The sequence below is a fragment of the Nymphalis io genome, chromosome 25 (assembly GCF_905147045.1).
Source record: "Nymphalis io chromosome 25, ilAglIoxx1.1, whole genome shotgun sequence".
Taxonomy (NCBI): domain Eukaryota; kingdom Metazoa; phylum Arthropoda; class Insecta; order Lepidoptera; family Nymphalidae; genus Nymphalis; species Nymphalis io.
Window position 1 is genome coordinate 7,335,704 of NC_065912.1, and position 24,490 is coordinate 7,360,193.

At 33.3% G+C, this 24,490-nt stretch overlaps 2 protein-coding genes across 3 annotated transcripts; one reads left to right on the forward strand and one right to left on the reverse strand.

Annotated features, from left to right (window-relative positions):
• Positions 1-426: 426 nt before the first annotated feature.
• On the forward strand, positions 427-17,477 carry LOC126778089 (protein O-GlcNAcase). 2 transcript variants are annotated; one of them, XM_050501459.1, is made up of 22 exons: positions 427-685; positions 791-842; positions 1,141-1,369; positions 2,232-2,336; positions 2,436-2,598; positions 2,772-2,900; positions 3,182-3,325; positions 3,582-3,696; positions 4,078-4,163; positions 4,317-4,510; positions 4,581-4,965; positions 5,613-5,716; positions 6,035-6,123; positions 6,557-6,731; positions 6,947-7,133; positions 7,357-7,410; positions 7,478-7,668; positions 7,924-8,012; positions 12,937-13,070; positions 13,670-13,818; positions 14,318-14,483; positions 14,744-17,477. In XM_050501459.1, exons 1-22 carry the CDS (start codon positions 619-621, stop codon positions 14,866-14,868), a joined length of 3,132 nt encoding a protein of 1,043 aa, XP_050357416.1. In that variant the 5' UTR covers positions 427-618; the 3' UTR covers positions 14,869-17,477. The 2 variants fall into 2 exon arrangements, with proteins under 2 accessions (XP_050357416.1, XP_050357417.1); XM_050501460.1 differs by having other exon boundaries at positions 7,490-7,668.
• Positions 17,478-19,751: 2,274 nt separating this feature from the next.
• Positions 19,752-24,114, reverse strand: LOC126778332 (uncharacterized). Its single transcript, XM_050501841.1, has 4 exons — positions 23,986-24,114; positions 23,177-23,895; positions 20,662-21,010; positions 19,752-19,900 (listed from the first exon to the last, which is right to left on the reverse strand). Exons 1-4 carry the CDS (start codon positions 24,112-24,114, stop codon positions 19,826-19,828), a joined length of 1,272 nt encoding a protein of 423 aa, XP_050357798.1. The 3' UTR covers positions 19,752-19,825.
• Between the last annotated feature and the right edge of the window lie 376 nt (positions 24,115-24,490).

The window sequence follows — 24,490 nt, forward strand, 5'->3', positions numbered from 1 at the left end:
CGCCAATACTGCTAAGTGGAAGTGACGTAAAAAAGAAGGAGAGATAAAAGGAAGAAATTAAGTCAAAATGAGAAGCGGAAAACCAAGTGCCTATTTCATTTAATAAACTTCGAATAAGGGTCAGTCAAATTAATATTACTAAAATTCCTCGGTCTATTTTTGCCTTTTTCTTTCTCAATGATAAATTAAATATTTAAACACAAATGAGCAAATTAAAAAATAATGAACAATAAGCCATAGCCAAACCATATTATTATGGTCATAATTTTTAAGTCCTGGTCACAACCTGTGCTTATGTCTATGTTCCTTTATAATTTTGCGAATCTGTGGTAACTCATAGACAAAAATATAACTTTTAAATTGGTAGCATGACATTCGTTTGACACATCATATTTGATTTCTTTGTAGTCCGTACCTATTATTTCCATTGCGCGTCATATTTCTCTAATTTACACCTTAATCGGGTCAACACACAACCGGCATTTAAGAATTATTATTGTTTACTTAATTCCTGGCTATTTCAAATACGACGTAACTGTTATTTGTTCTTCTCTTAAAATAGCAAAGATATTACATTTTTTTTTATATCTTTTGCTTTGTGCAGAAAACTTTACTAAAATGTCTGAAAGCTCTCCCGACGAACTAAATTCTAAACGTAAAGATTTCATTTGCGGTGTTGTTGAAGGTATGTTAAATTTTAGATCCTAATACTTGAGACATCATATGTTTTTTATGGTAAAATCATGCATAACTGTGTTAGTCAAATTGAATGACCGGAGATCTATTGCAGGCTTTTACGGTCGACCGTGGACCACGGAGCAGAGAAAAGACCTGTTCCAGAAGTGAGTACCTATTTTAACTCTATAGCATTTCAATGATTTAATTAATGATTTTAAATTCTTATCAGATTGTTATTAGATTGATTTTGATAATTAAAAAAAAAAAATTGTCACCAAAACAGTTTTCTTTTTCTTATACATTTTATTTAACAATTAAATCACAAGAGCAAATAATAGAATAATTTAATATGTGATTTGTTAAGAATGAACAAAATTTATTAATCAATTAAAAATATTTTACACATTGCTAATGATATTTATGGTTACATATATAATTTCATATTTCCTCTTCATTTCTTAGACTCAAGAAATGGGGCCTAGATATGTATGTATATGCTCCAAAAGATGATTATAAGCATCGTGCATATTGGCGAGAACTTTACACAGTAGAAGAGGCTGAACATTTGACATCTCTGATCTCTGAAGCCAAGTCCCATGGAATAACATTTTGCTATGCTCTGTCACCGGGACTGGATATAACATATAGCAGTCAGAAAGAGATTACAACCTTGAAGAGGAAATTGGAACAAGTATGTATTAAGTTTTTTGCAAATACATTATATTGAATTTATATATTGGAAAGAAAGTTATCGATAGATAATCATAAAGAAAGAAGCAATCTTTCATATTTACATTTCAATCTATTAGTATGGCTTCAATGTTGTGATCCTAGATTTCTTAAGGGATCCCTGCATGGTGATATCCAGTGGGACCTTATCAGTTTCTGAATAATAAATTTTCTGTATTAATTATAAACCTTACCTTTTAACCCCATAAAATTTTATAGATATAACCCTAAAATAAATTAGTATGCAATTTGTATGGAAGGCATTGGCTTCCTTCCAATGCCATTCCATTCACAGGCTGTTACGGTACGGTTACGGTTGTATGGAAGGAAAGAGCATTCTTTTTTTATACAATTTATGTTTGCAAAGATATACATATAAACATTTAGTTATTGTTTAATAATAAAAGTAGTAAATAGTATAATGTGGCAAGATTGTTAGATCCAAAAATATATCAACTCATTCATAAAGTTTATTTTATTTCAATAAAATTATTTTATTAAAAAAAGCATCACCTACAAAATATCCTTTCCATGGCTTGCACAGGTACAAAAGAAAAAAAAATAGGAATACATTTGTAATTAAAAAGCATTTCAAATAATGATATAGCCATTTATAAAATTATTATACAGAAAAAGAAAAATGACATAAGTACTATCGAGAATTTAATATATTTTTTTTACATTATGCCTCTGGTTCTATGTTTTTTGCAAAGACTGCATCAGACAGAATTTGCTCTCTCGTCACTCATCTTGTCTCAGTTTAATCTAGTTAAGGTTTAAAAGCGTCATATTATGGTATTTATAATGAAATATTATACTTGCAGGTCTCTCAGTTTGGTTGTACATGTTTTTCCCTTCTCTTTGATGACATTGAACCGGAAATGAGTGAAGCTGACAAACAAATATTTCAAAGCTTTGCTCATGCGCAGGTAATATACTTATTCACCTTTTACAAAATAATGATAGTATCTTTAAATCAAGATTTATTATTTATTATCATATTCAAAAAAACTTGTTTTGTTCAATAGGTGTCAGTTACCAATGAAATTTACCAGCATCTCGGCTGTCCAAGATTCCTTCTGTGTCCCACACAGTACTGTTCAACTCGAGCTGTTCCAACAGTCAACAGCTCAGAATATCTCAACACCCTAGGCACTAAACTTTCTCAGGAGATTGACATTATGTGGACTGGTATGTATACACATTGTAGTCTTGAAAGTTTACTGCATAGCATTATTTGCAAACTTCTATGCCATAGAACAAAATCTTGTATTATGTTAAATAGAAAAAAATGTCCGTCTGACAATGGGACTTTAATTTGCTGCCACAATACCTTTTTACCATAAAAAAATTAATTATTTCAGGTCCCAAAGTGATATCAAAAACTCTGACAACGGAATGTATTGAAGAAATAACACAGGTGCTTAGACGACCACCCGTCATTTGGGACAACCTGCATGCTAACGACTATGATCAGAAAAGGATTTTCTTGGGTAAAAAAAAAGAAAAATTAAAATTGATGTCATTCCTTCATTTCATTTAACAAGTAACTTTTATTTTGTATGAATTTTGAATATAAAATGTTCTCTTCTCTATTTGACTTTGTAACTTTGTGTTAAATCCCTAATTTCTGTAAGATTTTGCTACTTAGAGATAAGATGCACAATAAGCGTATTCGGCATCTTATTTTAAATTTAATTAATTTATCCTTCTGTGGCATACAATTAATATTGTTATTATTTGCTTTTTTTATTTGATGATTTTTTTTTACCAGGACCGTACTGTGGACGATCACCAGAATTGATTCCATTGCTTCGTGGTGTTCTATCTAATCCGAATTGTGAATACAACGCCAATATGATACCAATTTGGACCCTGGCTCATTGGGCCCGATGTAGCCTTGATGCGCCCGCTCATAGTATGTTTTATTATATGATAATATTTTTTATTATAATTAAAAATTAGATTACAATTTTTAGAAAAGATAATCAACTCGCAATGACTAAAGACCAAATTCGTTGCATAGTTTTCATTTTTAAAATAAATTTAGATGTAAAATTATTCTGCCAGTTAAAAATATCATCTGTACTTTTCTGTTGACTTTCTAAAAACACATGTAATAATATTTTGCGTTTTCTCTTACTCCATTTACATTTGTTATTTTATATTTACAGTGGAAGCGGTATCTTGGGATATTAAGTTGGAGAGGGAAAGTGAACAAGGCGTGTGTGAAGATGAAATGCCTCTGACCCTTGGCAAACATGTTTATCATCATCGACAAGCGCTCCGGTAAATACATACTTATCACAAATATTATCCGTCGCAGACGTATATAGAATCAAACCATTGCAATTTAAGGCTATTTTTATTCACCCAGTTAGTGTTGCATTTGGTGTTTTACAAGGAATCAAGTACATCTACCTTATTCTTTGTGTTTACCAAAGACATGGTATGTATATTCTATTTTACGACGATAGCCTTAAAATGATTAGTTTGGTCAATATCAAATCATTAACAAAATAAAAATCAGTTTACAATTACCTCGTAAACATAAAGTTTACTAGCGGGCAGTTCTTCATACTTGTATGTATGTTGATAAATGTGTGCTCGAGCGATATCAACAGCTGAAAATCTATACGTTCTTTTATGAAGCCAAAAATTTATTTACAGGCTAGCAATCAATGAATGGTTGCCTGAATTTTCCATACCTAAAACCGCACAGGATCCAGTCATCAAACCGCAACCACCTGTAATAAGTATGTATATTTTGTAAGATGATAATTTATTTTTAAATAATATTGAAGTAATTAATCTACTTGAAGCTTTAAATCTAATTTGCTTTAGCTTTTATGTTATGTTCAGATTTAATAACAAAATAGAAATGATAAAAATGATTTTTATTATTTCAGTGCCGCCAGTGCCAATAATTCCGATTTTACCTTCCGTGAACACCTGTATGTCGTTGGTTACGGGCACCACCAGCAGCACCACCACCACCAGCATCTCCGACCTGTCTAACATCCCCACCGTCAACACCAGCCAGCTGCAGGCACTCGCCGACGTCTGTTCTGCCACGCCCGACCGTCCCATAATCTCCACCGGCGTAAGTCGCCACCCCCGCACACAGATAAAAAATTACTAATAAACAATATTAATAAAATGTTTTGTTTCAGGTGTCGCCTATAGAAACGTTCAATCCTATACCGAATTCGGTGATGAATTCGTTAGTTTCACCGACGAAAGTAATTCTAAACGAGTCGATACCAAACCCAATAATACCGATCGCCAGTTCCAATATATCGTTACCAACAGAAATACCAGTATCGACTCTACCGGTCCCGATTATGGGCTTGAAAACGATCGAACACGATAAAATCGAGACCGATCAAACTATGGCTGATAGACTTGACTTGAACGAATCGGTGTCGAACGATAGCGTGCTGGAGACGACCAGCTTTATCGAGGAGATGAAGAAAGATAAGGACGATGACACAATTATCGTCGACGACGTGGAGCCGACGATAGAACTGCAGCAGAATGGTGATATGAGCATTGGAGGTTCGCTATTTGTTTGGTTTATATTTTTAATTTATTAATGGCAAAGTCAAATTTATATTATAATCACTAATTAAAAGTAGTTTATATATAGTAACACTAACAGCCTGTTAATGTCCCGCTGCTGGGCTAAGGCCTCTCCCTTTTGAGGAGAAGGTTTGGAGCTTATTCCACCACGCTGCTCCAATGCGGATTGGTAGAATACACATGTGACAGAATTTCAATGAAATTAGACACATGCAGCTTTGCTTAGGATGTTTTACGATGTGATTTCACCGTCAAGCATGAGATGAATTATAAAAACAGATTAAGCACAGTAATTCATAAAAATTACTATAATTATTACACGTAACGAGTATTTTTTATTATCTTTACGAGTATTCTTATCAAAAGCAGTGATTTTCAACCTGTGTTCCGCGCAAAATAACCTTCATGAAGGCAGGTGGAAGTTTTCATTATGTACTCAATTAAAAACTATCAAAAGAAAATGCAGTTTTGTCTTTTTTCCGAACATTCTGTCTGCTGCAAAGCTCACGATGTACCGAAATGTTTCGTGTAACAAAATATCAAAATGTTTGAGAACCACTGCTGTACAGCAATGGCTTGTTTAAGTAGCACATGTTTGAGCTAAAGCAATGTACATCCCGCAGACACGCCCCAAACGCTGAGCCCGTCGCGCGCGGGCGCCGAGCCGCTGGACGTGGACCCGCCCGCCGGCGACACCGACGTCGTCATGAACGACCAGCTCAGTGAGGTCGCGATCGAATACTAATGCTATACCACGTTAATAATGAGATAGCATGGGGAATTACCGTTCGTTGATTTTAAATCAGAATACACGAATATTTGTTATAAATTTTTAAAACATTGTACTTATAATTGTAATGACTATGAAATTCTACTTATAATTAATTGCACATAAAAAAAAATTGAAATCATCAAGATAATGAATTGAATTATACTGCTCTTAGGTAGTAAAATATTTCATGATACATATACATATATATATACGCATTTAAAACGAAATTAATTATATTTGAATTATTGATGACAAAAAATAATAATATTTCAGAATTGCTCCATGCAAGTGGAACCAAGTAGCAGTCCATTGAGTGCTGATATGATGGTGGAGCCCGCTGAAACAGCTGAAGTTTCAGATGAGTGAGTATTTTGCAGCAATTTAATTTTTACTAATGAACCTAATTACTGAAACAATCGTTATATTATATAACGGTCTAGGTAGATAGAACAGTTATATCAAGTTTTTAATTAACAAAAAAAAACTTAGTTAAATAAAAATTAGTCAAAATATTTTTTTTATATAGAATAGTCGGCGGACGAGCATATGGGCCACCTGATGGTAAGTGGTCACCAAACGCTCTTAGACATTGGCATTGTAAGAAATGTCAACCATCGCTTACATCGCCAATGCGCCATCAACCTTGGGAACTAAGATGTTATATCCCTTGTGCCTGTAATTACACTGGCTCCATTCACCCTTCAAACCGGAACACAACAATATCAAGTACTGCAGTTTTGCGGTAGAATATCTGATGAGTAGTCAAAATACAAACACTGATTTTGATCCTTACAGATTATGTGAGGATGCACCTTTAGAGGAAAACGCGTTAACAGCAGACGACTTAATGCTTCTGTGCGATCTATTCTACCTGCCCTTCGAGCACGGCTCCCGAGGCTTGAGGCTAATGCACGACTACCACTGGCTCACGGCGCACGCCGCTAGCATACTGCCGAAGAATAAGACCGAGGTACGCCAATGATAATATTTTATGTACTATTGTAATTATTTTTTTGGACTCGGGGCCCTGTCATAAATTATCATAGAAGGCGCAAATATAACGATCACATGTGACCACTGCGTGCTGGATCACAGCCCCCGCCGCCCCGACGTCGGCCGTGCGCCGGCGCCGCGGCTGGAGCGGCTGTAGCGGCTGTAGCGGCTGTAGCGGCGTCCCGTGTGCAGGGCGGCGCGGCGACGGGCGAGTGGCGGCGGCGGCGGCGGCGCTGGGCGTGGTGGGCGGCGCGCGTGCGGCGCGTGGCGCGGCGGGTGGGCGCGGCGCGCAACCGCGAGCTGCACGCCGAGCTGCGGCCCTACCTGTGGGACCTGTGCGCCGTGCTGGCGCTGCTGCACGCCTTCCTGCGCTGGCTCGGTACCCGTTTTCGTTTCAATTCAATTGATCGGAAAATTAGAGCTGAAAATAATTAAATAGTAGACGCTTGCGATATTTAACCCGTGCATTCTGTCGAATTAGTTCATAGAGGCAATTCTGTTATGAGGACAAATTGAGATCTGTAAAGTGGCAAGGCCTCTTATAGAGATGAAGGTTTAGTCCGGTGCGGGATGATGGCTTTAATTATTTTATGTCTTTTTAGAGCTTGGAAAATTCCCTCCCAACATCGCAACAAACTCTCAAGGCAGCTATACGTGTAAGTAACATTCTATTTAATTATAATGAGTTGTCGACGACAAATTTTATTCACGCAACTTTTTAAGGGTTCTCAAAAGGTTGGCGTGAAGCTTTCGAGAGTGGGGCCCAGGAACCTTGGGTCTTCCGCGGGGGCCTCACTGCGGACCTTAGACGACTGTTACCAGTGGAATGCGCTGGGGACTCTCTGAGACCTCACTGCGCGCCTACGGGTCTACCGCTCACCGTGAGACCGTTTATGGCCGCTGATGAAGAGGCGGTAAGTGAAACTTTTTTTACACGTCACGTTGTTATTTTTTTTTCATTTCAATTACGGTTTTTTTGTCTTACATTTGAAGTCAATGACAATAAAGAAATATATTGAAGTTTCAACTGTAATTTATTTTTAAAGGACTTAATGATTATTCACAAGTTTCTTGTTGGCCTTGTTCACTTACTATTGTATTATTTATTTTAACTTATTTGATAATAAAAATCAATGTATGATATCTTTAAATGAATAATTCCGTTACAGGTATGCACAATATGTCATAAAACTTGTCGAGATGGATCAGACTGCAGTGATTTATTCCCGATCGATCTTCAAACTCTACCAGCTGATAGGTAAGATCATAATTTATTTTATATATTAAATATATATATTTTTTAATATCCTGGGACATTATTTACACACGGCCATCTGATCCCAAATTAAGCAGAGCTTGTGCTATGGAAATCAGACAACTGTAAGGACGGGACTAGGTAAATAAAGTAGATGTTTAAGGTTTGAAGATAAATTTATTACTGCTCCTCAATACCATGTGTCAGCTGCTTATATACTACACTACATGCCCTACCAAACAAAAAAAAATGTTGGATACATTAACATTTTTTTTAATCAAAATACAATATGAAAAAGTAAAATAAAATTGAATATAATAATAATTAAACAAAATAAAACAAATATGTAAACAAAGGTATAATAATGCAGTGCTGAAATTTAATATCAAATATCATAATAGGTACAGTCATAATCACAAGTCTTAATAAACAATATGTTTAATGATCATTCAACATAAAGTCTTGTCCTATTTTTATGAACAGTTTTTTCTTTACCATTGACTAAAATTACAACATTCGGTGATAAATCTTTAACAACTGTATATGGACCTAAATATAATGGATCAAGTTTGCTAATATTTTCATTTTTAACCAATACTAAGTCTCCTTGTTTATACTCCACTGGGTTTATACTTCTATCATATTTTATTTTTCTTAAAGTTTTACAATTTATGAGGTTTGTTTTAGCATCATTCTGTGACTTTTGTAACCGGTATTTTAGTTCTATTGCATAATCATCAAAATTGTAAATTGGATCTATTGTCGACCTAAGATTACTTGGTAAGTTACATTGTTTGCCAAACACTAATTCGTATGGAGTAAATTTTGTACTCGAGTGTACAGAAGTGTTATACGAAAAACACCAGTAAGGAATCCATGAACTCCATTCCTGACTATGACTGTTAACTTGCATTCTTAAATAAAATGTTAAATGTTTATGACTATTTTCAAGTGATCCTAAGGTCTGATGGTGGAAGGCTGTAGACTGTAATTGACTTATATTTAAAATTTTACAAACCTCTTCCATTGTAGAATTTATAAATTCAGTTCCTCTATCGGTCACGATCTGCCGAGGGATGCCATATCTAAGTATAAAATTATTTACTAGAGTTGTAGCTACTGTGCGCGCATCCTTACCTGCTATCGGATATGCCTCGACATATTTGGTGAGGTCGCATTGGAGCGTTAAAATGTAATTATAATTATTATCTCTTGTCAATGGACCTACCAAATCTAAATAAATCTTATCAAAAGCTGAATTTCCACAGTCCGTTATGGTCATAGGTTCTTTTATGGTATTTAAATATTTATAACGTTGACATTTACTACATTTTTTTACAAAAAGCTTAACATCATGCTCTAATCCTGGCCAAAAATATTTTTTACGAATGTTATTTAACATACGTCTTATTCCTGCGTGTCCGCTAGTGGGCAGGATATGATAATCGTTTAATATAACTCTTTTCGTATCGTCGTCTATAATTTTTGTAACTCCTTTAATTACGCATAAACGGGGTCCGGACCACTTACGCATTTTATTAATAACCTGAGCTAGCTCTTTAATTATTTGAAAATTATTCTCATCTTTTATTACATATAACGTATTTATTTTTAAATCGATACAAAATGATTCCATTTCCCTCACAGAGACAGCTCGTGTACACTGGGATTGGGTAAACAGTTTCACAAAAATTGTACGATTTGACGACGAGTATGCATAATCACCACGCTCTAATGATACGCATTTTTTAAACTTTCTCCATTCTTCTTCATTCACAAATACCAACTCCGTGTAATACTTCGGTAGTTTTAACATCTCTACAACTCTTGGGTGATCAGTCCAATCGTCAGAAGAAATATTAGAAACCGAAGTAGAATTACAAGGTTTTTCATCAAGCTTCTTCTTTTGTGCCCTTGTAAGTACTGACAAAATATGATCATTCATCGCCTTTAATTCTTCACTACTAATTTCTATGCGTGACAATGCATCTGCAGCTACATTATCACACCCTTTCACATAAGTAACCTTAAAATCATACTCTTCAAGTATTAGCCGAAATTTTAACAATCTACTGGAAGGATCTGTCATATTGTATAAAAATATTAAGGGTCTATGATCCGTTTCTATAATGAACTTTCGTCCATAGAGATACGGTCTAAAATATTTAACAGACCAAACAATCGCTAAAAGCTCTTTCTCAATCGTTGGATACCTACGTTCAGCTTTATTTAAACTACGACTGGCGTAAGCTATTGGTCTACGATCAGCATTACATAAAATCGAACCTATTGCATACCCTGAGGCATCTGTCTGTAGTATAAATGTGTTATTATAATCGAAAATAGGATATTGTAATATTGGAGGGCTCATTAACATTTCTTTTAAAGTACTAAATGATTTTTGACAGTTTTTATTCCAATTAAATATTACATTTTTACGACATAAATCATTTAATGGAATACAGATTTGGGCGAAATTCGGAATAAACTTTCGATAATAGTTCGCAAAGGCTACAAATCGTTTGAGCTCGTCTACGTTTTTAGGAACCGGATAATTAATTAACGCCTTAATTTTTTCTGGATCTGGTTTAATACCGTCCGCTGATACCACGTGTCCGAGGTATAAAATTTCTTTTCGAAGAAAATCGCACTTATCAGGATTTAATTTTAAATTAACTTTTCTAAGCCTTGTTAAAATATCTAACAAATTTTTATTATGACTATCTAAATTTCTTCCGAAACAAATTAAATTATCCAAATATACAAAACATTTATCGTAATTAAGTCCCGACATTGCTACTGTCATTAAGCGTGAAAATGAACCAGGACTGGTTTTCAAACCCATAGGCATACGGGTCATTTGATACTGGCCAGACGGTGTTGTGAATGCGGTATATTTCCTACTGTCAGCATTTAGCTTCGTTTGATAATAAGCTTGTGTTAAATCTAATTGAGAAAAATAAATAGCTCCTGAAAGTGAGTCTAATATATCACTTATATTCGGAAGGGGAAATTTGTCATGCATTATACAATCATTTAATTTCCGAAAATCTATCACTAAACGCCAGCTTTTATTATTATCTTCTGATTTTTTAGGTACTAATAGTACTGGGCTAGACCATTCGCTGTTAGCGGGTTCGATAATATCATTGGCCAACATTTTTTGAACTTGTTTTTCTATTTCATCACGTTGAGAAAACGGTAATCTATATTGTTTAGTATAGACCGGATTCGTATTAGCTTTTAGTTGTATATTTTGTTCGTAAAGATTACACGTACCTAACTTGTCTCCTGGCAAGAAAAATACGTCAGCATATTTCGCGCAAATACTTTGTATACTAATGCTTTCTTCTTTGTTCAAATGATTCAATTTAATTAATGATAATAATTTCCGAACTCTTTTTCCGTCCAAATTTTCTTTGTTAAACGAACAAATATTATAATTCGATAACAAATCAATTTCAGGCCTAAAATAACTAAGATTAATTTCTGTTTCGCGAGTATTTAAAATTTGAATAAATATTTTTCCCTCTTTCGGTTGACAGATACTTCCAGCGATAAATACACCTTCACACAATTCTCTGGGAAATATAACACACGATTCATTCAAATAAGAATCAACTTGAAAAAACTTTTCACACCTCGGAGGTACCTTTATAAATGTATTTTTACCTAATTTTCCTAAACCTAAGGAGAGCGTAATTGGTTTGTCGAAGCTATTTAAAGTAAATGTATTATTTTCGTAATTTAATACACAATTATAATTAGTTAAAAATTCTTGTCCGATTAAACCATCTTGAATACAAGGCAAATTCTTTAAGACATAAAACTTATGTTTGAATTCTATTCCACATAAGGTAAACGGTATGTAAACATAGCCCTCGGTGTACGAGGTGCCACCAATACCATTTACGGCTACGCGTTTTGGATGTATTGGAATATTCCTATCTCTTATTACATCGTATTTAATCACTGACATCGAGGCGCCCGTGTCAACTAGCATTCTATATTTGGTACCTAATATTGTAAACTCTACGAAATTATTATATGTATTGCATGCTAGAATAAAGTTAGGATCGAAAAAACTCTAAGTTTTGGTTATTTTCCGAAGTAGTAACCTGTATATCGTTTTGGGATTGATTCATAAGATACCCATGCTGTTTTCTACCGTTATTATTTCTACCTCGCGATACTGCACGTTCAAAATTATGTCCGCGTCCTCGAGAATTACTTGTGGATCCTCTATTGTTTCCTCGGTGGTATAAACTAGATGTTTGATTCGGCATCGGCCTAAATGAACTATTTGGCGTGTAATGTTGGCGTGCGTTGTTTAATACTCGACCTCTACTATGCCCCCTATAAGATGGTTGGTACTTACCTCGATGTTGAGTCGTGAAAATACTACATAAACTATTTTTCTTTTGTAAATACATACTTACATACATAATTAACACCCAGACTCACAGACATATTCATGCACGCAAAGTCTGTCCTGGGTGGGAATCGAACCCACAACCTTCGGCGTGAAACGCAAGTATCTACCAACCACGCCAACCGGCTCGTCAAATATCTTATAGATATTAAACCTATAACAATTAACAATATGTATTACACTGGTTTATTCATATATATATATATATATTTATTTATTCTACTGCCAAACAATCGTAAGGGTAAATTAATTAATTTCACATATTAGAGACAATATATACTATGACACGATTGACAAATCCTACCCCTACTAATAGCGAAAGTCGTACACCTTCCATCGGGTGGTCACCATATACCACCTGTCTCCTTAATAAAAACAAAAGATCAACTTGCACTAATGCCTATAAACATATAAAGTTTTCCGGATTTTTCTTCATATATAGAAAATATGTTACAATTCAACGAAAGAAACTAGCTCTGAAGTATTATTTTTTAGATTGGTAGCACCATTCCTAACGTTGACACCGGAGCTATGCATGGTTATAGAAGATGACGGCTATATGGAAGGGGACAGTTCGGAAGTGGATGGAGATGACCCCGACGCGGAGAAGTTGGATGTCAAGATAAATAGTAAGATCTTAATTTATTTTTAATATATATTATCATATTGCATTTAGTAATAACATAATATTTACATAAAATTGCATGTTTTAGTAGAAAATCTTATATAATCTGAATTTTATTTATGCCTTGTAATATTTAAGTATTTATATCAAAATAAACGATCGATAGTAAGTTAAAATTTAGTAACGATCAATATTAACATTATAGTAAATATACATGTAAATCAGGAACATGTATGCAATTAGCGAAGAGTGTTTGTATTGTCTGCTGGACTTTGGTTCATTCATATGCAATTCTTGCTAAACCGGCATATGTTGCAATGTCTCTTTTCGTTTATTTTTATTAAATTTTATGCTTAATCAATTTTACCTGATACAAATTGCCTATTATGAAGTTTATAATAGTATCTTAATTATTAAAACAAAATATTTTTCCTGTATATACATACATAGTATATTACTGTATTTTAATAATGCTAGATACTTAAATACTATGTTACTGTATTTATTTATTGTCTAAAGAAACAAAACGTTTTTTGTTAATAAATAATTATACTGAATTATTTCCAATCATTTAGAGATTACAAAGATTAGTGTTCATTACAGATATTAAACCAGAAATCGTCGGCTATGCATGTGCGGCACTAAATAGCAAAGAGTTTTACAAGAAGCAGGAAGTAGCGTGGATACCGGAAATGTGTATAAAGTATCCTATGGAACTGCTGGAGAGGAACGACTTGAGTCCCGCTGCGAAGGTATTTAGTATACAATATAACACTTCCAAATTTTATTATTTTATGCTGCAATTATATACCTAAAGCGTTTGGTATAGTATAGTTTTTTAATTTTTTTTTTTTTTGTTTTTTTATAGAATAGGCGGACGAGCATATGGGCCACCCGATGGTAAGTGGTCACCAAACGCCCTTAGACAATGGCATCGTAAGAAATGTCAACCATCGCTTACATAGCCAATGCGCCACCAACCTTGGGAACTAAGATTTTATATCCCTTGTGCCTGTAATTACACTGGCTCACTCACCCTTCAAACCGGAACACAACAATACCCAGTACTGCTGTTTTGCGGTAGAATATCTGATGAGTGGGTGGTACCTACCCAGACGAGCTTGCACAGAGCCCTACCACCAGTAATATTGTCATAATTATTTATCGCAAAAAAACAATAATTCTTTTTCGTAATAATCGGTGGAGTGCTGGCAGCTCGAGCAGCTAGTCTAACGTGCGCGTGTGTTGCAGGAGTGCGTGCGGCACTTCCACGAGTTCAGCGCGCAGGAGCGCGCGCCGGAGAGCGTGTCGGCGGCGCACCCCGCGCTGCTCACGTGCTGCGTGCTGCGCGCGCGCGCCGACCCGCACGCCGCCGCGCGCCTGCTCACGTGCCTGCTCGCCGCGCTGCGGGCGCACGGTCAGTGCGAGCCGCTACACCTTTATTAAAAAAAAATTTTTTGTATCAAATAACCCTAAATATTTATTGATTATACGCTCGTTTCCCGATACGACCGTACCGAGCGTCGGCCGGTACAAAAATTATCCACCAATATTATGCCCATCTGTGTCAGGTGTATTATGTAAAATCGATATTTAACGCAAATTGGAACTCGATAAAAGAACACGAGTAAAATAATTTACTACACACGCATATAATAGTACATAAATTCTCTACAGGTGTTAACGGCGTCCACGCGTGTATAAACGCAACCGATCACTATCTCCAGCAGTTCTACGGCAAGCTGGGCTTCGTGGAAATGTCCCGGGGCAACGGCCGGGTGTTCCTCGCGCGTGCTTTCTAGCGCCAACGACAATATCGGATACCGAACTAGCGGTATCTTAATTTGATCAATGGAAGGAAATTGTCACTTTCCTTAAGTAGGTATAAGCGCAAGAAACGACTTCATCTGCCGCATTGACTTATTTAAAGTATTTGTTGAATATGTTTAGTTGCACAATTTAATTTTCCAATACACTGCCTTTAAATCTTTGGAGTGTTTTACTTTTGTAAAACTATCATTAAAACAACGAACACTTGATATAACTGAATTGATTATGCGAGTATTATTATATATAAGAATAAAAATTTATTGTGCAACTAAATGTCCGTAATTTTGATAAGCTAAGATGTAGCTACAGTTCCTTCTTCCCTTTTATAATTTTTATCTTAAAATCAACACTAGCACCCAAGCTGCCAATGGCACCCTTTGTATATGTAGTCCTTTGTTTGCACAGTAATTATAAAAGACCGAAAAACCAAATCCAAACACTAAAAATTGGATATGATTGACCACTTTAAACACCTCAAAATCATCAATAATAAGGAGCCTTACCTGTAATATGGGACGGTTCAATATATTTGTTTAGATAAGTTAAAACAAATTTCATATTAAAAACTTAAATTTAACATATCGACAAAAAATATGTGTATGATTTTATAACATCTGTTTAGAAAGGACTAACATTATTTGATGGTATTAGGAAACTAATTTGAATATTATTATCAACATAGAAATATAAATATTTTCTTCCTTTACTTAGACTTTAGACATTATTAGTAAGAGCGTAGCCTTCCTTCGTTTACTCCAATGACAGAAGTATAGATAAACAAACCTTTGATGTACATATTACATGCGATTTTTAATCAGCTATGCAATATTACTTATTTTTACTATTTTAGTAATAATGATGAAAAAAAAATGTATCATTCGTTAAAATTTAACAACTCGAATGAGTTACTACTAGTACTTTTTACCTTCATTCGTTATAACTCTATTGTCATGTCACTTTAAGGTCGAGGTTGTTTATCCACTCCTTCGATTGGAATAGACTATATAAATACTATAATTTTATTTGAACTCTAAAATCAAAAAGATTAAATGATTAAAAACCTAGTACTAAACATTTTATAAGTTGCTTTCTTATTATGTAAATATTATTGACTTAAGTTTAAACAACTAAGAAATCAATGTATTATGTTATCTTTGCAAAAATTTTGAGACTAATCAATTTTATTTAAATAATTTTATAGATGGCAATCTTTATTGCATACCGTCATTGATACAGCTTGGTTTTCCTAAACCATGTAGGTATCATTACGAAGCAACAATTATTTTATTGGTATAAAAACAGATTATAAATAGAAGCGAGTTAAACAAAATTAAAAAAAATATATAATAATATCTTTTTAATCTTCTGTCACTAACACTTTTTTTTTTTCAAATAAATTATAATTTGAATTTAGGCCGATCAGAGAATGCGGTTCTGACATATGTCAGTTGTAGATGACCAGCGATATTGTAGACTTATACTTCATCTTTTCTTAAAAAGAATATAGGTCAAGAAGACTTCGAGGATACTTCATGGACAACCTAATTAAGTTAAAAATGTAATTGAATTGTATAATACACAGTATGTACAGTTGAATTAATTTAAAATGTATTGTATTTAAATTAAATTAAGCACAGAATTAAAAACTGTATTATAAATTGGCTTATGTCAATCATTATTATTGATAAACGGCCTTACTTATAATGGCAAATAATATTTTTACTGTATCTTTTTTTTATAGAATAGAAAGGCGAGCATATGGGCCACTAGATGGTAAGTGGTCACCAACGCTCATAGACATTGGCATTGTAAGAAATGTTACCCATCGCTTACATCACCAATGCTCCACCAACCTTGGGAACTATGATGTTATGTCCCTTGTGCCTGTAATTACACTGGCTCATTCACCCTTCAAACCGCAACACAACAATACCCAGTACTGCTGTTTTGCGGTAGAATATCTGATGAGTGGGTGGTACCTACCCAGACGAGCTTGCACAAAGCTCTACCACCAGTAAATTATTCGTTACTTCAAAATTTCTAAGTCCATTCGATCATGGATATGTCAGGACGCATCCTCTCAGCGATGGGACAGAAGTAATTTTTTTTCACAGATAAAATAATAATATTGATAGAAGTAACAAATATAAAATATTTTTTTAAGTTCCAAATAAAAATATTTTCGCGAGTATATAAAATAATAATATATATTGTAATCTTGATTGCATTTTCATTTAATGTAAAATTATGTTAGTGAGAATCATTGCGTAGATTAAGCAAATGGGTGTATTTGGACAACTGAGCCTAGTCAAGGATGAGCAAAGACTGAGTTAAAATGACGTTTTGAAAGCTGAGTGATATTATCTCGAGAGTTAATCAAATAAACGTCTGACTGAAGTGTTTTACGCGTGTAATTCGGAATGATGAATATTTTACATTATAGTTTATCTTTATATCGTCTTGGTCCTGGATTGTTGGCAAAATTATAAACATTTAGTATAGAATGAATGAATTAAATACAAACGATATTATGTATTTCAATTTTATTGTTGATGAGAATTTTTTTCCTTTTTTTTTTTTTTTTTTTATTCGAGAATACAAGCAACTGTGTTGAGATAAGATATTTCAAATGGTTTACGATACGGCTTCACTTCATAAATTCTGTTAATAATGTATTAAAAACTATGATTATAGTTAAATTAAACAAATGAAAACGAAACATCAGACACACATAATAAATGCAAATATGTATTATCTAACTGTAATAATGCTACATTATGACAAAATTTACTCTAAAGTATATTTAGGCGAAAATTTAACTAGCGTATCTAGTGATCTTATTGCTAATAATTAAAATTAATTATAAATAAGCTACTTAATAATTACTTAGGAATTGCTTAAATATTCACAGGTCAATTTTTAATCTGTTAAGCTTCATGTTATTGGTATTTTATCTCTAAACATAGTAATAACACTTTTTTTTTTTTTTTTATAGAATAGGAAGGCGGACGAGCATATGGGCCACCTGATGGTAAGTGGTCACCAACGCTCTTAGACATTGGCATTGTAAGAAATGTCAACCATCGCTTACATATCCAATGCGCCACCAACCTCGGGAACTAAGATTTTATGTCCCTTGTGCCTGTAATTACACTGGCTCACTCACCCTTCAAACCGGAACACAACAATATCAAGTATTGCTGTTTTGCGGTAGAATATCTGATGAGTGGGTGGTACCTACCCAGACGAGCTTGCACAAAGCTCTACCACCAGTAAAAATAAACTACCACCACTAAAAATATTAGACATATATAGTTTTAAAAATAAACAAACTACATCTGTGAACATTAAAATATAACATATTTCTGCTTGTGTATGTATTTTTTGAAGAAACGTTTCATTTTTATATTCAAATTTTTTGTTTATCGTTCTCATTATTTCTGTTTAATGCAGATTAAGTGTTTTGTAATAACACCGTATTTAGACCTGCATGTGTCTAATTTAATTGAAACTCTGCCACATGTGTATTCTACCAACCCGCATTGGAGCAGCGTGGTGGAAAAAGCTCTTAACCTTCTCCTCAAAAAGGGAGAGGATGCCTTAGCCCAGTAGTGCAACATTAACTGTTACTGTACTGTATTTAGAGATGGAATGCCATTGACTTAAATTGTTTTTGCGTTCGAATCGTTTACTTTTATAAATTTATGGAATTTAAAAACATCTGAAATATTACACTTAAGATATTATTTGTACTAATTATTTCAAAGTCATGTTTTATTGTATTTCTTATGACTCTACCATTTTACACTAGAATCTTCTTACACTAGATTGTAAAACGTTAATATTTGTACGGAATTAAAATTTTGTAACGCTTAATTTTTTAAAGCTTTTTAGCATTCCAAGGCACTAACACAAGCTTGATGTAGATGAATGGCATTATTGAGATACAACCCTAACATTTTTTATATTGTGATTTATTAATTTTAATTAATATATATTCAAGTTATAATTTGTAATCACGTTTAGTTAAATTTGACTATAGATATGTTAAATTTGATATATATTTGAATAGTTTTGCTTTTAAGGAATTATAATCAATGTTATTTTTACACAAGTCTTCAGTTATCATTATATAAATAATTAATCACAGTCAATAATTATAATATTGTTTTGTGAAAACATTTAAGGGGCATTTCTTTGCTTGGCAAGTAACTCAAATATGCTGAAATATCGCAATAAAAGTGTAATGCTATTGGGCATATCTAGTGTAGACGGTCAACGCAAATTATTTTGCTCCTTTGTTGTGTAACCGAACAAAAAAAAATGCACGTGAACGAGTATTTGCTATTTGCCTTAATCAGACATTCTACCCAAAGTGAAGTACCGCCATAAGGATGTAGTTAATCATAGACAAACAAAGTCTGTATTAATAACAATATAAATTATTCGTTACTAATTTATTTTTAATTTGAATAATAAAATTATATTATTTTTATTGAATATGGCAAAAGATAATTACTATTTATAAGCTTAATACAAAGAGTGTTCGCGCAAATTTACTTGCACTTAGATATGATTGCAGAGAGCCGAAAGTGATCAGGACATCATTACTTCATGTTTTATTTAGCTTTATGTTTGTCTATGATCAACTTTTTGACTGTTTCTATGTCGAACAGTATTTTGTTTATGTATTAAAGTACTATATACAGTATATGATGACGCATGTATAATTTAACCACCACTCGAAGACTTTTAAAATTCATTTTGTTGTTTACTTAAACAATATATTTTATATAATTTTTAAATACTTTATGGTGCCGGTCATCTTGGTGATGAATCAAAATTAAAGTTTATTAAAGGAAAAAAAAAATGTTTTATTTTTAATATAAGAAAACGGGTTACAAAAAATTGACTAGAATATTCTTACCGTCATACATTTTGTTCAGCAACTGATCTTGTGTTTGTCGTTGACAGTTCCATTAATTTTTGTTTAATTTCCGATATCTGAAGTATGAAATGGGTATATTATTCAACTGATTATTTTTCATTTGTTCACTAGCAAAAGAGCCTTGCGAATCGCACATAGTGGTTTTAGGCCCTCGAGAAAGCACGACTTAGTTAACCGGGAAAATTAACTTTCGATTTTAATTTTGCGCTCGTTGAAGGAAAACAGCTTGAAGAAATCAGCAGATATCGCATTAAATTCTGCAATCCGAATTGGAGAGCAGTGGTGGAATAAGGTCTAAAGCTATTTAAGTCGAGAGACATTTACAGACTATCGTAAACACTTAAGTTTTAAGAAATTTATTTTAGCTCGAATCATGATAACAATATTTAAATTAACAAAACTTATGTTATCATTTAAATAGATGTGCAGGCAAAACAAAGCTAGAGAGGAATTCTTCCGCTAAACAATAATATAGTATTATTGTGTTCCGATTTTAAGGGTCGGCTAGTGTAGGTACAAGGGACATTACATCTTAGTTTCCAAAGTTTTTTTTTCGGACTGTGTACTGCTGTTGGCCCTATTGGCTTCTACAGCGTCACCGGGCGGGATGGGCGAGTTAAACTCAGCCAGATGTTACAAGCCACACGAGGGGCTCAAGAGAGACGGACGTCCTTAGGGTGCCTCCTGTGAGACCGGACCTCGGGTTAGGACGCCGTTGAAATCGGGAGGGAACAAAAGTTGGTGCCTTATTGGCGATATATGGAATCGTTTATATTTCAACACCAATATCTATGGTGGTGGCCATACATGACCTTACCTTTTGTATTTCTCCCAGAAGCACTTTCTGCTCTGTCCTCGGAGTCATCGTTTCTCTATTCAAATCAATAGCTTCCAAATTCTCAAACAATTGTTTTATCTTCAAAGCCAAATGAACGTCGTTGTTGTTCTTCCTAGGGACTGTAGGTTTACACTTTCTATATAACCTTCGTTTATATTTATCGGGTAAATCTTTTTCGATATCTTCTCGACCAAGTAGCGTCATGTATTCCGGATTAGTGTCATATGGAAAGCTCGTAGGAATCATTTTAAACGAATTATTTCCTAAAGTGAGTGTGATTTTTTTTTTTTTATATTCCCTTCGCCAATTCCGAAGTAGCTCGATGTTCCTGTGTAAATTTTTAAACGTGATTGTTAAATATATTACACAGAAGCGTCAATAAAGCAAACGGGCCGGTTAGTGAGGGGCTCCTTTATGTTGTTTTCTCCACATATAACATAGTAATTCCTTAGAAAAGGGCATTGCTATTAAACTAAATATATACAGGGTTACAGGGTAATATGTCACGATCCTTTTAAAGGGTTATAGTTCAGGACAATAGCTATCAAATGACCCCCAAAATGCTTATGCAAAAGTGTATCGTTTTCGAGTTATTAATTTTTTAATATTTTTTTTATTTAAAGGATGTTTAAGATTCTAAAATTCAATAAAAAAAAATCAACGTATTTTCCCTATTTTTTTTTTGTATTTCTTGCTAGGGTACATCCTAGTTAATAATAACCAGTTATAAAACAAAAACAATCTTCAAGCATTTTTAAATTACAGATCCAAAACTGTACAACTTTTCGATTTTTAATTTTGATTCTTTAAGTTACTCGCAATTTTTTTGTAAAAATCACTATGGCTCTTATCGTGCGGATCATTTTAAAAACATCTGCGTTTCCTTAGCTATCCATCGGTACATAAAAAGTACAGTAACAATCATAAACTCAGGAGAAAATTAGATAACAAAGAGACCAGGTAGGAAATTCTAAGAAATGCTATTTTATGAAAAGCCTGGTTTATGATGTTTCACCAGTACAAACAATTGAAGAACTCAAAACAAGAATAATGAATGCTGCAAATTCTATTCGACATAGCTTGAGTAGTGTTGTAGTAAAAAGTGAATTAAGAAAAAGAATGCGTATTTGTATACGAAATAGGGGATCTCATTTTGAACACGAATTATGAATAATAAACAGTGTAATTTCGAAAGTATGGAGTAACTAAAAAGATTAAGTATTTTGTTTTTGATTTAAATTCAAAATTGCAATGACAGCTCTGGTTTATCTCTCCTTTTTTACCTATTACCCCTATTAAAATAATCTTTAACTACTTTGCATTGAGGTCCTTTTGTCTTTGATCCAGATTTAATTTCTTAACAATAGCATTTCTTAGAATTTCCTACCTGGTCTCTTTGTTATCTAATTTTCTCCTGAGTTTATGATTGTTACTGTACTTTTTATGTACCGATGGATAGCTAAGGAAACGCAGATGTTTTTAAAATGATCCGCACGATAAGAGCCATAGTGATTTTTACAAAAAAATTGCGAGTAACTTAAAGAATCAAAATTAAAAATCGAAAAGTTGTACAGTTTTGGATCTGTAATTTAAAAATGCTTGAAGATTGTTTTTGTTTTATAACTGGTTATTATTAACTAGGATGTACCCTAGCAAGAAATACAAAAAAAAATAGGGAAAATACGTTGATTTTTTTTTATTGAATTTTAGAATCTTAAACATCCTTTAAATAAAAAAAATATTAAAAAATTAATAACTCGAAAACGATACACTTTTGCATAAGCATTTTGGGGGTCATTTGATAGCTATTGTCCTGAACTATAACCCTTTAAAAGGATCGTGACATATTACCCTGTAACCCTGTATATGTTAATACCTGATCACGGGATTCGAACCAGAGGAAAGCTAGGTAGGCCCACGTCGTAGGCTTAAATTAGATACCCCCAGAAAAACTCAGTATTTTAGTCAGACAAATAAAAAAGTTAGACGCGTTCCCTCAAGGCAGTGAGTTAAAGGAAGCAAAATTTTAAAAAGTTTTGTAAGGTAAAGTTTTTCCTGTTATATACCTTACCAATATTTATTTTAAGTTACCGTATTTCGCTTGTTTCACGTTATGTTAAAATCATTAAAGTTTTATTTATATTTATTTGTCGTTTAAATATTATTTTTTTTAAATGAAGAAATGAGGTCAATCAGTTTTTGCTGGCAACATTTTTTACTGCACACAGACGCATGGTATGTGATACAACGTAGTACGTACGCATTCATGTAAACGGTACTTAATTTCATTTCATTGAATATATTTGTTTACAGGGCACATGTGCCTTTTTTATTGGTTTGAGCGTATTTCATGTTACATTCCAATTATATGCCAAATTAATAATGTTAATAGAAGTAACATCCAAACACACAAACGTCATATTCAATCATTATTAAAATACTAATAATTTTTTATATAGATATCGTCAGTCAATTTGATTTTATTTGAACTAACCTCTTGCCTTGTAAAATTTTATCTCTCTTTTCAATAAGATCTTTTTGCTTCTTCAAAGCCATATCCATCAAGAAAGTCTTTTTAATTTTTTCATCCTGTACTTTTTTAGAGTCGGTAAAAACTGGTTTAAGATATTTAGCACTTTGACAATGTTGCGGTAATGTTTTAGTGCGACTTCTTGGTAGTCTAGGACATTTTCCTTTTATCTTTGAATAATTTCCTTCTTCGTCTTCGTCATCACAATTTGTATCTTTTTCATTAAATTGCACGGATAAAGTTTTATGTGATTGAAGTTTGTCTCCGTCTAACACGGAGTTGTAACTGCGAGCTCCACGGATAAATTTATCTACGCAGTCGACACTGGAACCTACATTTTCAGATTGAGAATTCTCAGCTTCGAATTTTTCATCGATAAATTTATCGTAAAGATACGCCATAATTTTAACAGTGCCTGCGTCTAATATATTTTTTGGCGGATTTATAATAGGATTTCCGCTCAATTGAAGCACTCTCAAAGTTAGGACAGTACCTAATTCGTTCGGTAGAGATGTGATTTTATTGTTTTGTAGAAGCAGATGACTTAGTGATCTATGGTTTTTTAATGATTTAGGGATATCAGTTAGTTCGTTATCTCTCAAGTCAAGCCACATTAAGTTTGGCAAAGACGGAAAAAAATCATCAGACAGAATTTTTAACTTGTTATTTTGTAAATATAACATCTGAAACATTATAAATGTTTTATCTTGTTAAATATATTATTTACATTATTATATATTGGCGTAAAAATTAAGTTGTCAAAAATTACATACGCATAAAAAATGGTTATTGATTTTCGGAATCTTCACCAAGCCCTGCGATGAAAGATTTAGAGTGGTGTCTTCATTAGAATCTTCTTCATACATATTTAATTGCATTGAAGTTTCATAAATATCAGACATTTTTGTGTAAATTGTTAATAATTAATTACTAATCGACTATGTTCAAACGTGACGTTTGTTTAATCAATAAAATTCAAATTTGAATGATAGCGCGTTAGTTGTCTTTTCTTCAACTTGTCACTTGTGAGTACATAGACAATACTTAATAAAACTGATACACAAATACACACAATAAGAGAAAATAATATGATAATTGTGTATGATACAGGTTAAAAAAGAGAATTAATAAAAACTTAGTAACTAATTTAACTAGTTCTATAATTATTTTTATATATTATTTATCTAGTTTTCTTAAGTAAAAATATATGTGAGAAATTTGATTTGATTAGTTATATGGCAACATCTAAAAAAGAAATTTCTTTTATTTCTTGTCTAT